Below are 14,630 nucleotides of genomic sequence, written 5' to 3'. Positions count from 1 at the left end.
GAGGCTGCCATTGTTCTGGAGGGATTTCGTCAGTGCTGCGGGCTTCTGCTTTCAGCTGCCTTCCTTCTACTGTGAGTGGAGCCTGCTCACTGGAGCGGCTGTTGCACTGGGACCCTAACACCCCACCTCACTAAAAGAGGCACCTGTTCACCATCTGCTCGGGTGCCTCAGGGAGAAACCCCGGGATTCCCAAGCCCACCTTTCTCTGCCCTGCTGGGAGCCGGGCTGCAGCCACCCTGCCCCCGCCGTTGCTTTGAGCCTTCGCTACATCATAGCCCTGCACATCCTGCCTGCCCAGACCTCCGGGGGTTCCCGCTGCAGCTCCGAAGTTTGAACCATCTTGTCTGCCACCCAGGATTTGTGCTCGTCCCTGCCGTTCCAGCCTGCCATTCCAGCCTGCTGTTCCCGAGGGGCCGGCCAGACACCGGGATCGGCTGCCCAGGGGTTTGTGAAGCCTTTGTCCCATCCCTTCCCGGGATCCCAGGCCGCCAGTGCCGCGTGCTCCCCGAGCTCGCTCCGGAGCGCCCCCTGCAGCCGGGGGGGAACCATCGCACCTGCCCTGCTCACCGGGAGCCGCCAGCGCCCCTGCCGGCTGCGAGCGGAACTGCACCCGAGGGGAAATAGCCTGACAGCCGAGAAGGCTGGCACTGGGTTTGGGATTGTTTGCTGTTACTGCCATGGTTATTGCTGTTTGTTTGACTGGTTATACACATATAGATATATAATAGCAAAGAACTGTTATTCCTATTTCCCACATCTTTGCCTGAAAGCCCCTTAATTTCAAAATTATAATAATTTGGAGGGAAGGGAGTTGCATTTTTCATTCCAAGGGAGGCTCCTGCCTTCCTTGGCAGACACCTGTTTTTTCAAACCAAGACACCATCCCAAATGCTGAAGTGCTGTTATGTAGTGTAGTTGATACCAGGAGCTGGTAGAATAGAAGACCTTTATAGAAAACCAAATTGCAGTTAAAAATGACTGCTGCAATAGGCACCTGCACGTAGAAAGTTCTACTTTCCCAGCTGTAGTCATCTACAGTTTAATCTGTGCTGGTAGCGAGAACACAAGTGGTTGGGATGTGTAAGTACTGAAATTAATGAAGTTGCTCTGGGATGGAACAAGCCTTCCTAGTGTGAAAAGTAGTTCCAACATGTAATATCTCTCTGCCTCCTGACAGCAACTGATTTGAGTGTGAGTGCTGCAGTTATTTTATAACTTCTCAGCTTGCTCCAAAATATGTGTGAGGTGAATATAATATGATATAAACATAGGGATAGCTATTATCAGAGAGACACAGCTGTGTAACAACATTCTGGACAATAAAGATAGCTCTTGGGATATTTATTAGGAGACCAGTCCTGCCAGATGAACTCTGCAGGAAGGATGTACATCACAAATGCCACATTTGTAAGAATTACTATACACAGACAGCTGCTAACGCTAATCCAGGGCTATTGGAATAAAATTACAGAAGAAACCTCACTGTGAGCCAAAGGAAGCATTTGGCCTTTAGCAGCTTTAAAAATCAGTTGTTTTCTGAATCTGCAAGGAGGTGAGTTGTTAAAAACTCAAGAAGGTGCTTAGTGGCTCAGCAAAAACGGTGGTTGAACAAGGAGTCGGTGAGCTTAGTTTTTCTGGAGGCATGTGGAAACAGAGTTTTAGGTAGAAATCAGATCAGAGATTTAACCTGACTCTCCAAAGAGAGAAAATTTAGAAAACGGGGAAAAAAATTGCAAGCAATGACAGTTATGTGATATTTTCTTACTCTGGAAGATAGAGATGAGAATCTGAAAAGTTTAAAATTAACAGTGAAACATGGGCTAGAACTAGACCACAAATAGAAAAGGAATCTGATCCTGTTATTTGCTGCTTTAATTTAAATATGAAAGATAGTTTCCTGTCATAGGCATAATAATGGCTCTGGCCTGGATCAAACTTCAGATTAGGAAGGGAAAATATTTGTCTTTTCTCTTGTTACTTCATTTGTATTGTTTAGGGTTCTCTACTTCACAGAAGTGGATGGCAAGTGTTTATAAGTGAAATTCACCAAATTAGCAATGTGCAGCAGAATTCTCAGGAATGTGGGGGGTTCTGTTTAAGTTTTCCAGTTGGTGGGAACTAGAGGATTGATGATGCATGTGTGTTCCACTTAAGACATAACTTGCACAACAGGTCTGTGGGAGATTTTATTATGAGACTTGGCCATTTCTCTGCAATGGAATCATAAACAAAAGCATGATGCCCTTTTGGTTTCCAGTGCAAAATACAAAGTGAAATAGAAATGATGATAAGCAAACCTTACTTCTTGTAAAACTCTAGCATCATGGTTTTGCATATATTTCTTTGTTTCCAAACTTTCATGTTTGAAAGGGAGTGAAAAGCCACAGCACGTTCAGAGACATAATTAATTTTGGAAAGGCCACCTGTACCTTGTGACAATTTTGACCTTTACGTATATAATACAGTGGCACAGTAAATCCTGAATAAAATACAGCAGATATAGTAGAAGAGGTAGACATTTATTGGGTTAAGTGTAGTCAATGTGAATAAGCAAGCACTGGAACAGAGGCCTGGAAAGGTTCTATAATCTTTTTCTTTGAAGATATCAAAACTTCTACTGAGTGAGGATCTGAGCAACCTGATCGAACTTTGGAGTTACCTTACCTGGGACCCGGTGGCTGCACTAGATGACATCCCACCGGAAACTCCTTCCAACCTAAATTATTCTGTGGTGAGAGACACCTATTTCTGAGCAATACAGAGTGATTTTAACACATCATCTGCTAGTGCACAGAGGCATCGTGGACTGCACAGCCAGGCTGCCACAAGAGGGAGGAAATGCTGGGTTTTCAGCAAGGCACGGCAAATGACTTGTGGGGCTCCCACGTGGGCGTAGCTGAGCTGAAAGCTCGTTCACAGACCTTGCAGCTCTCAAAGTGGCAATTTCCAAATGCCTGTTGTGTGTGCAGCCTGTGACATGAGTTAAACAAATAGCAGAGGTTTCTTGGCTGCTGCTGTGATGCCAAGCAGATCTGGTGCCAAGCTTCAGCTGTAGTATCCAACACAGTGGAATGTGGATTTCGACTCAGCTGCATTATCTGAAGAAGGTAACTGCTCCAAGGAGCCTTTAGATAAACAAAAGAAAAGCTAAAAATCTCATTTCAGCTTCCACTTCTCAACTCTGCTTAGTCAGCATGGGAAAAAGCTGTGTGAGTTCTGTATTTTGAATGTTGTTTAGACAGGGATGCTAATATGCCATGTTCTTAATTTTGTGTAGTGCTTGCAATACTCCTTCAATTTTCAAGAACTGATCTATGAATGATGATATAATTATGTGTCTTTTTTTTACCTAAGCAGTTTCAAAGGCAAATGAATCTCACTGTCAAAGTATAAAGAATATTTTGCATGAAACCGAGAAGATACTTTGATAGAGCAAATCTATAAAAAATCCTTGTAGCTACAAAGAATTGCATTTTTGCACAAACACACAGAATGGAGATTTGGTAATGAATAGATAAAAATAATTTATCTTAGCAGACAAACCACTTGAAGAACACATATTTCCTGCTGAAAAATCTTCCTGAAAATTGCTGTTGACTTCACGAAAAAATAGTAAATATTTGGACTGAAATCTGCAGTGTGTATCAGTTTTTATAGCATCAGAACTGTTTCATTGTGTGAACAAAGTTTGCTACTTTCTCATTAAGCATTTTGAACTGACAAATTATATGGACTTCTATATGTGTATGAGGTCAGAGCAGATAATATACTATAAAATCTTAGTTTTTCCTTTCGTGTCCTTTTGTCAGGATCTGGCAGAGTTCTAGAGATTCAGGCTCCAGATCTGTCTTGTATTTTGGTTTCAGGAATTTGCAACCAAAATGTGACTACAGAAACTAATCTGCCTTTGTGGTACTAACTTTTCAGAATTCTTCTGTTTGGGCAGTGTTTTGACCTTTTCTTTTTAAAGTTTCACATGCTGAGCTGCCACAAACAAATTTAACATTTTCTAGATTTCTAGATTAGAGACACAAGGATTTTTTTCTCTGTGGTAACAAAGTCTGCATTTGTGGTAAAAGGGTAAGTCTGTATTTGTGCTTTGACATTTGAGGGAAATCTCTATGGTTGCCACAGAGCAGAAAAGAAACTACTTCTGATTGCTGTCTAATCTTTATGATTTTGTAGAAGTGTTATTCCACTAAAGTTTCTGGGTCTCACAATGCAGGTATATTTCTGATGCATATTTATGGCAGAAGAACTTCTAGTCTAAGACTGTACTGTTATCTGAAGGAGGATTTTGAGGATGGTTGTGTTTCTAGCAATCACTGTTCCTCAAAATCTTTCATTGGCATGCCATGACCAGAATAACACAAAGTGCTCTCTTTAGACCGGAAAAATGTGGGCAGCATTGCCTCTAGTGGGTTCCTTTGTCCCAGGAGGTTTGGGACAAGCTATCCTGAAATGCCTCCCAAATATTACTGTGTTTATTCCCTTTCATCCCTGTTTTAAGCAATAAACACCATGTTTTCTCATTGCTTGGTGGAACTTCATTACATTACTCCACAGGCAGTGAAGGAATGGCAGGTTGGAAATCAGGAATTGTAACACAGCACTAAGTGGGCTTCCAAGCAGAAGAAGAAATAAACCTGACATGTCAGGAATCATGATTTAGAGCTGGTGATGGCAGAAAGAATTTCAAGAAAAACTGAGAAAGATTAGAAGGACTATCCTGATGAAAAGATGAATTTCAGAGAGACCAGTAGCTTTTCTTTAAAACATACTTAGTATGATGCATGTGTTCTGCTCCTACAAGTATGTCTAATATTTATGTTTTACTAATTAAATTTAATTATTATTTAAAGAATAGGGTGAATCCAAGCTTTTAGCAGAGGTCATCAAGGAAGTTTCTATCTAAGGTTCTGGTCACCTTGTGTTGTCTGTTGCAACCAAGATGCTGCCATGATCTGAGGTAGGTAATTCAGAGCTACACTAGGATTATCTACATGAGATCTCAGCATAACTGGACTGTGGAGGGGATGAACCTTCTTTGTTTTTCAGGATATGTTACTATTTTGAGCAGTGGGATCTATTTTAATGCACTTTGTATATTTGATTTGGCACAATAATTCAACAAATTTGAGAATTAATGTAATGGCTGTTAAGAGTCTCAATAAAAAATAAAATGGAAAATAAGGACTCTAGATGGGATGAAAGGAATGCCATTCCTAACTGAGATTTGCTCCACTTAAATAGCAGCTGTTTACTGAACCTTCTGCACTGGGGCCTGGCCTGCCTGCTGGAAAGGAGAGGAGGGGCCAGGCAGCTTGCCCCTGTTTCCAAAGATGGTAAATGACAGAAGCATACAGAAAACCACCCTTTTTTAACTGTGAAATTTCCTTTAAAATCTATCTGTTTTAAAAGAGCAAAGCCTCCTTGTTGCATCCTTACATGGCAGCTATGGCCCTCCTGCTTCTTTATGGCTCTGTCCCCTCTGAGGGCGTGTGCCTCAATCAGGATATCACTCCCAGGAATGAAGGCAACGAGTGCTCCTCAGCTTTATAGGTAATGCTGCCAATAACTCTGAGTGGGGTATAGGTGAACCCAATCTTTTATCTGTAAAGGTATTTGCCTCTCCTGGTAGATCTTACATTTACTTTACATAGAGCAGGAGCTATTTCTCATTTGTTTGTAAAAATGCTTCTTGAAAGACTGTTGTCCAAATGTTTGAGTACTATTTTTAAAAAAGTACAGGAGGTACTCTGATGACTCTTGTTGTCACACCCATTTCCTCGTGAAGTGACCCTTTCAAGTTTGGCAGATATTGCACTTGCTAAGGTTTGGAGAACTGTCAGATTTCAATAGCTTTTCTCTGAAAATACTTGGATGTTCTGTGTGTGTTAACAAGACAGTTTACTCAGAAGCAGTTCATTTCTCAACTTTCTCAGAAAACAGTTTCAGTGCTCATTTCAGTGTGAGGTTTCCCATATAAAGAGAACAAGCCCAGTTAACATGATGAAAAAAAGATCTTCTTCGGCTGTTTTGGAAGCTGTTTTGGGAGGAGTGAGTCCAGGGTGAGGCAGGTTCAGCCTGCCATCTCTGACTGAGCAGTTGGTTCCTTCAGCACTGAGCTGGTGGCAGCAGCAGTGTTTAAGGAGAGGTCATATGTGCAAGAGCACAATAGCCAGAGACCTTAAAATCCTTAGGAGAATGTAGCAGTTTCAGAGTTTCCAATACTACCTTCCCTTCTGTTTACTATGATTTCTTTGTTTTTTTCTTTCCTCCTGCAGAATTCACACAAGCCTTATCAGAAGGAGAGGCATTCAACTCTGCCTGTACTGTTAAGCCTACAGCCTCTGCAGACTGGAAATTTTGCTGTTTCGTTGTTGTCAGTGAACAATTGTGGTATTCCTGTGCTTTAGCACTTTTTCCACTGGAAAATGGAAGTGAAGAGAAATACAGCAGAGTTGTTGTGGCTGTTGATGTTCTTTTCTGATATTGTGCCATTCAGCTGTGAGAAATCAATGAGAGAAAGAGCTATGGAGCTGATGGAAGATGCACGTTTAATCGATGGGTATATAAAATATGTTCAACTAAACCCTCTTTGTGAGTCCTGACAAGTGAGGGGGAAATGCTGAAGTGTGTTTAGATTAGCAGAGACACAGGCTGTTTATGAGCACATAGCACCGAGCTACTGTTGCAGTGATGTATCAGGAAGGAATTTTGGTTCAGAGGGTGCTTAATGTAGGACTGTGTTATTCTAAACACCACTGGGATCTGGCCAGGAGTCATGGTTTAACCCCAGCTGGTAACTGAGCCCCACACAGCCCTTGCTCACTTATCCCTCTGGTGGGATGAGGGAGAGAATCAGAAAAGTGAGAAAACTCATGGGTTGAGATAAAGACAGCTTCATAAGGAAAGCAAAAGCCACACACAAACAAAGCAAAACAAGGAATTAATTCACTGCTTCCCATGACTAAGGTATTCAGTCATCCCGAGGAAAGAGGGCTCCATCACACATAACATTTTCTTGGAAAGATAAACATCCTGATTCTGAATATCCCCTGCCTTCCTTTGTCTCCTCAACTTTATATGCTGAGCAGACCCATATGGTCTGGAACAACCCTTTGGCCAGCTGGGATCTGCTGTCTCTACTGTGTCCATTCCCAACTTACTGTACACCCCCAACTTGCTTGCTGGTGGGATGAGGTGAGAAGCAGAAAAGGCAGAAAAGAAGGGAGACTTTAAGGCATCTATTGCTGCAAGGATTATTGGCAGCTAACAGTCTAAGGGACTATGAACAGTGGAAGAAATTACATTTGGGTTAGAAAGGGAACAACTTATTTCTATCCCAAGCCCTATTTTTCCATTCTAGCCACAATGACTTTGTACTGCAGCTGAGAATACTTTACCAAAATAGACTCAGTAGAGTCAACTTAAGAGAACTCAACACGACCCACACAAACCTTGTGAAACTTCAGGCTGGTTATGTGGGAGCTCAGGTATGTACTGCCGTGGTGGTGAGTCTGAGACCATATTTTTACATTTGCTTCTTCCCCAAACACAAAAGTACTTCTAGCCCTGATTTTGGCTCTTTATATTGAAAAAGAAAAAAGTAATAAAACTGAAAAGCCACAGACACTCTTTCATGACAGTTGTGTTTCAAAAGTTTGGGTTTTATAATTCAGGTACCCTTAGTCAAAACAGCAGCATATGTTTTGTGATACATAAATTAAAGGAAGCTTATATCTTATGCATGTACTGTGGAGTAGCTGAGTGTATCAGAAGGCCTTAATCATGTCTGGAGTGGGTGCTCTTGCCTTGCATCCTAACTCTTTCTTTGGGGGAAAAGCTAGAGTGGCAACGCCCTTATAAACTGCAGGAAGTTACTTTGGTCTGGGCTCCTGAACTATGAGCAAACAGAAGTTTCCAAGTCAAAACACAAGTTATCTGCTTTACTTGTCAATATCTCTTTCAGTTTTGGTCAGTGTATGTTCTTTGCAGCGCTCAGAACAAGGATGCTGTGCGCCTGACCTTAGAGCAAATCGATGTTGTCAAGAGGATGTGTAACAGCTATGAAGAGCTGGAACTTGTGATGACTTCCCAAGGTGAGGCTCCTTCTTGTAAAAGAATTTTTAAAATGTGATTGTGGGAGGTATGTACAGAGAGATGCAAGCAGACAAGTTATCCTGCTTTAAAGAGCAACTTTAACTTCAACACTTCCTCTGAACCACAGCCACTGACTCTGTGTACAGTCCTGGTCCACTGCAGTCATGACAGAATTTGCCATAAAAACATGTACTCTGTAAGCTCCCATTTTATGAAAATGTCTGTATTGCAATTTACACAAACAATTGCTGCTCAGTAGTGCTGGCTTCTTATCTGTCATGGAATTACTTTGGAATTATCTTCCTTTGTGTTTTCCAGGTATCTCTGACAGTAGAAAGATTGCATGTTTGATTGGAATTGAAGGTGGCCACTCCATTGACAGCAGTTTGGCAACACTGAGGATGTACTATGACTTGGGTGTTCGTTACATGACTTTAACACATTCCTGCAACACTCCTTGGTAACTAATGCACATATTTTTTGTGACTCTCTAATGCAAAAGAGTGGCAGCTGCATGATGGGAGAAATATGGATTCAGGCACAAACTTACTGTGTGAAAGACCTTGAACCAAGTCCAGGTGATACAGTTTGGGGGTAAATAATTTGCCATGTGTATAGTGGGAGACTACATCCGTTATGTAGTGCTTGTTATGCTCATGATTTGGACACTTTAAACCTCTTTAACAACACAAAGATGGTCAAATTAATATCTCCTTTGCTATACTGGGAAAGTTACATACAGCAAAACAGACAAAAAAAAAAGTACTGAAAATGCATATGATGTAGATAAAAGAGGGTAAATGCTATGCAAGAACTCAGCATTCAGCAGCCTTCAACACTGTCCTCTCTGGCCAGCTCTTAAGTGCAGGTCCCATATGGAGCTACAGAGATGGGTATTTAGATCCTGTATCAGAATCTTTGCAACTTCTCTTTGTTGGACTGGCAAAATACCTTCTTGCACTGACTGAGGGGAAGGGGAATTCTGTGCAGGTGGCTGAAAAGCAGGTTTTCTGTCTGGCAGGTAACTGCCATTACAGTGCCTCTTTGTTCTCTCATGGAAGTTTGTTTAATCAGAAAATTGCTGACAATCACCTCTCTGCTTGTCTTAAATTCCTTTACAAACATCAACATCAGTGAACCTGAAAACAGTTATGAGCATAAAAAGCACTGCCTGAGCAAGATACCTATTATGTAGCCCATTATCCCCACATTTGGCTATGTGACATGGTAATATTGCCTGTGTGTAGTTTAAGAGGTTTTAGCTGTTGATACTGTATTCTCCAGAATAATGATGTTTCTCCTCCCTCACTCCCCTTTTTAAGGTCTGAATCATCATCTAAAGGAATACACAACTTTTATCCTAGTGTTATTGGTCTGACTGCATTTGGCGAAGTAAGGATCTCTTTCAAATGCTAATCCAGGCAATGTGTTATGCAACTAACGACTTCTGGCCTTATCTTCTCAAAAGTAAATTGTCATTAAAAATTTATTACTAGAAGTTCTTGATAGTTAGGAGGCTATCAGGATGTAGTCCAAATCAAATTCCCTGTGATGTTTCTTAGGGTAAAAGAAGTGTTAGATTTAATTACAATGGTTTTAATACCGATTAAATGTATGAATTCATCTGTGCAAGCAGTGAGATGTGAATAACACTTCGAATGACTTATTTTAGATTGACTACGTTTTCTAAGTTTTGAGCATGTAGTGGTGCGCTGGCTAATTTTGAGTGAATAAATTACTATTGAATTAATAGGTACATAGAAACCAACACAGGCACAGCATGTTTATGACTAGCTGACAGCTGCAAAATTAATCTATCTGTTTACATATGTCAGCTAAACGGTTTCCCTTCAGGAAACTTAATACTGACACTGTTGTCTGTACATCTGTTTTAGGAAGTGGTAAAGGAGATGAATCGCCTGGGCATGCTGATAGATTTATCTCATACCTCATATTCCACAGTAAAAGCTGTACTTAGTATCTCAAAAGCACCAGTAATTTTCAGCCACTCCTCAGCATTTTCTGTTTGTAATCACTCAAGAAATGTTCCTGATGATATTCTCCAGCAACTGGTGAGTAATATGGTTTTTGGGTTTGGTTTGTTTTTTGGAGGAAGGAATTTGTTGGTTTTGCTTCTTGGGGGTTTTGCTTTTTGTTTTAATGGCAGTGTTTGCCTGGGCTGCAGCAAACGTGCATTCAAATCATGATGTTTACTTTCCACCTCCTCATCCCTGAATTTGATTTAGAAGCATATCCCTGAGGAGCAGCTTACATTTGCTTCTGAGACATTTTCTTTGGGTTGTATTTAGTCTATGACTACAAAAATGAAGTGCTTGAAAATACTTTGAAATTCTGGTTGAGTTTTTTTGATGTAGTCACTGCACTTCTGCTGATTCAGTCCACATGAAAGTAAAATGAACCTGGAGATAGGACAGGGAAGGAAAGCCTTGTGTTGCCACCTCAGCTTTGACTTAGTGTTGCAGTTCTCACTGATGGATGGGTGGAGGACATAAGTGATCATCACCTGTCTATTCATATCTTTCAGAAAAAGAACAAGGGAATTATCATGGTGACTTTCAATGCAGATGTACTGGCCTGTGGAAGAAAAGTTGTTAATATTTCTACCCTTGCAGGTTTGATGTTCATACACTGTAGTTTTTGTGGGTTCTATGAATTCATATAAATTCTATTAATTTCCTGTTGCCTGAATAATTTTCAAGGTCATGTAAATTATACTGCTTGTTTATTCCATCCATACCTTAGCCCAGCTCTAGGTACTTTTTGAGCTAATACTCATTAAACAATAACAAGAGTTCAAGGGGTGTGTGTAGCTGGAGGATACGATGCTCACAAATTGAGCCAACAACCATTAATCCCAAAGTAGTTATTACTTTCGGGAAAACACCTTAAGCCTATGTAATTAAGAGTGGGAAACCTAGGTATGCAATGGATAATGAAAATTCTATTGGTGTAGTTGGGCTACTTGTTAGGAATGAATGTGCTGTGATGGTCATGTCTCTTTCCTCATTTGCATTTCATCAGTGTGGTTTTTATTTTGAAGATTGCTGCCTGATGGGGTGGGTCTTTTGACATTTTAAAAAGGATTTGATCAAGAATCCATGATTAAGGAGAGCTGTCACCTAGTGCCAATATGTGTGAACTGTAATACTTCTTTTTTGCTGGATGCTTAGATGTTGTTTTCTTTGGTATTTATTTTCAGATCATTTTGACCATATAAAGAAAATTGCAGGCTCAGAATCGATAGGAATTGGTGGTGACTATGATGGAGTGGAACGGTTAGTAAAGTTGTACATACACTGACACCTGCTTCTTAAATTATGCAGGTTTTGATTCATTTAAGAGAAAAAAAGAAGGCAGACTAAAAAACTGGTATCAGATTGTCTTGTGATGAGCACTAAACCAAGTTTTATGAAAGAGGGGCACAATGATTCCTTTTTAGAACTGCATGAAGTAGTGCTACAAATGTAGAAATGGATCCTCATGGCCTGTGAACTCTGCAGCCATGTGTTCTACATGCTGGTTTGTGCATACAAAACCACTGATAGAGGTTGTTTTTTTTCCAAAAGCCAAAGATGAATGACAGAAAAGCTGCCTCAACCTTTACATGGAAAATGGTACAGCCTAAAGAGATGCTGCAAAACTCTTTCTTCCACTATCCTTGGGGAAAGCCCAAAGTGTTTGGGTGCTGTGAAACCACTCCTGCTTTTGGGGCTTGGGAAGTGTTCAAGGCAAGCAGAGCCTGGTGAACAGCCTACCACAAAACCTCTCCTCACTCTTGGGCTAGTGCAGTTACAGCTGAGGAAATAAAAGCAGATTGGGTGGCATTTGCTGCTGTAACCCTAAACTTTTTTTTTCTTCTTATCTTTCTGTTGAATCATCATCTCCTTTTTCTTTTTTCTTTTTCTCCTGGAGTCAGGCCTCCTTGGGAATGAAAGTCAGAGTCAGGCTGCCATCTGTAAAGTACAAACACTACCCATTGTGTCAGCTCCATGATATCATAGCTCTGAAACTATAATGTTCAAAATAAAAACACAGTTTGCAACAAAAGGACATGTTTTATCACATGCATTTTCACAAAGTGCATCAGTTAAATTGGTGGTGGACTTGTTAAAGCCCTAATTCCTGGTAGTAACACTACAGATTGCTTGAGATATGATTATCACCACACCTCCACAGAACAGAAAAATACCAAAACCATTAGTTATCTCAAAACATTGTCAAAGTCTTGTGGAAATACAATTTAAAAGAGCTGTTTAATGCAGGTTTTGCAGCTTCTTATTTCTAAATTCTTTTTATTCTGACAAGAAGTTGCACAAGACATAGATCAGTTTTGCTTTTTCTAATTTCTTCAGTGGAGGGCTCTGAATAGTTTTCTTTCCATTGCCTAAACAATTGGCTTAATTCAAACCAATATTATTATTCTAATTGTATTTTTTTCAAATACTTTGTAAACAACAGAGTTCACTAAATTGCCTGCAACTCCAGAGCTCATCATGTGTTTGCAGGTTTCCTTTTGTTCTCAGTTACGAGTGGATTGCACCAACTTAATCTGTGATGCAGATGTTTCCTTTTACTCTAAAGGCCAGATGGAAACTGTGGATTAACGTATACATGAATTTCCCTTTTGTTCTAATATCCTCCCATGCTGTTGTTTTGCCTCTATAGAAGTGCATCTTCATTCCAGTTGTATTCTGTCTATTGGGTCTTTTTGAAAAAAGGAAAAGCCTTTTGTTGTGTCCCAAACCTGTTTCTGCTTGTCAGTTGAATTCTCAGAGGAAGAATTGGGTCCCAAGTGATCTCATTCCAAAAGTCAGTATGTGCAAAAGACTAATTCAAAACCTTTTTCTCCAATTTGTCATTGATGTGTGTTGAATATTCTCGTGTGACTTACCAACAGCTTCCCTGAGGGATTGGAAGATGTCTCTAAATATCCTTCTTTGATAGAGGAACTTCTTAGAAGAGGATGGAATGAAACTGAACTGAAAGGAGTCTTAAGGGAGAACTTTCTCCGTGTCTTCAGGGAAGTGGAAAATGTAAGATTAAAATCCAAACTGAATCTTGATTCTTACTAGGAGGGAAGGAATTGTTGGTGTTTTATGGTTTTTTTTTCTTTTTCTTTTTCTTTTTTTTTTTTTTTTTTTGTTTTGTTTTTTGTTTTATGTGTTTTGCCTTTGAGGGTTTGGTTTGTTTTTGGTTTTGTTTTTTTTGTTAAGTGAGAGAGATATGAAGGAATGTAAGCACCTAATTCAGTAATTCCAAACGCTGGGAAAGAAACCAAGATGGCAAGAGAGTGTTAGCAGAATAAAGGAAAATGAGAGAGCAGACAAAGCTCTTTGGAACTTTTTCTCTCTGCGGTAATGTGATAAACACACATCAGTGACTTCTAAATGGAATCACTTCATGGTTTGGAGAAACTGCGGATGTACCAGCACCACAGTCTGGCTGTGTTCGCTGGGGCAGTAAGGAATGTTGACTCCTGCAAATCAATTTAATTCTTGTCATGGGATTGGGCTGCTATTCAAAAGGCTTCTGCCATGACCAGATCACTAACCAGCCATAAACATAACTAGATGACAACAAGCTTTAAGTGTAAATGGTAGGAGTTAGTCCAGAAGCATGAGGGAGGAGAGGAGGGAAGGAGACTGTGTAAGAGTAGGGCCCCCTCAAATGTAACTTTTACAAATGCCTCTGCTGAAATTGAACTGCTTTTATTTACAGGGATAAGTAAGTAGATATTACTCACAAAGCCTTATAGACAACATAGATTTCACTGTCTTCTAGTGAGAAGTTTTCACTCACTTTCCTTCCACTTGTCCTTTTCGGGCATGTTGGATGAACAGAAATCTGGGAAATTTGCACTATTCCAGTTAATTTGCCAAAATATCTACATAATGCTGACTTCATCGAGTGGCAGACTGACTTTATGAAGAGGCTCAAATTCATCACACCTAACTAATCTGTGGGATTTAGTAACATTTTTTCCCTCCTAAATTAGAGAGGTTGAAGCTCTGTCTTCAGAGTGCGAGCTCACCTCAGGGAAGAAAGCTCATAAGTTTGTTTGCTACACGTGTGGAGAGAGCCAAGACAAAGAACAGCCAGAACTGTCACTCTTGCCTGTAATATATGCTGAATTCTGGGAAGTGTTTCACAGGAAAGCAAACAGCAGAATAATGATGTTGATTTCCTCACATTCAGATGTGGTTTCGCAATACAGTTGGAGTTGGGTAACTTGAAATAGCATGGGATTTGCTAGCTGCATAAAGCTTTTGCTGTTGTGCCAGTCTGGCTTTCAGGGACAACCTTTTGAATTTTTGTAGGTGCGGAACATGTTTGGAGTAATGGACGCAGGTGAAAGTGAAATTTTGCAAGAAGTACAAAATTCCTGTCGCCTAGACCTACGTAAGCTTCAGCTTCAGCCAGCCAGTTCCTTTGGATTTCCTTCTGTGGCACAACCTTTTAGTCTGACACTTGTATCCTGTTTAATGGTGTATTCTGTATCATAA

General features: G+C 40.4%; 1 protein-coding gene across 1 annotated transcript; it reads left to right on the top strand.

The window, feature by feature from the left end:
- Positions 1-4,219: 4,219 nt before the first annotated feature.
- On the top strand, positions 4,220-14,630 carry LOC309577855 (dipeptidase 2-like; the record flags this gene model as incomplete). Its single annotated transcript, XM_082290108.1, has 11 exons — positions 4,220-4,225; positions 6,420-6,571; positions 7,373-7,499; positions 7,976-8,105; positions 8,425-8,566; positions 9,429-9,498; positions 10,002-10,178; positions 10,652-10,739; positions 11,327-11,402; positions 13,025-13,160; positions 14,445-14,630. The coding sequence occupies 11 exons, from the start codon at positions 4,220-4,222 to the stop codon at positions 14,628-14,630; spliced, it is 1,290 nt and encodes a 429-aa protein (XP_082146234.1).

This window comes from Coloeus monedula (assembly GCF_965178545.1).
Source record: "Coloeus monedula genome assembly, chromosome: 13".
NCBI classification, from domain to species: domain Eukaryota; kingdom Metazoa; phylum Chordata; class Aves; order Passeriformes; family Corvidae; genus Coloeus; species Coloeus monedula.
Note: the sequence above shows the minus strand (reverse complement) of the source record. Positions and strands in the feature narration are given on the sequence as shown.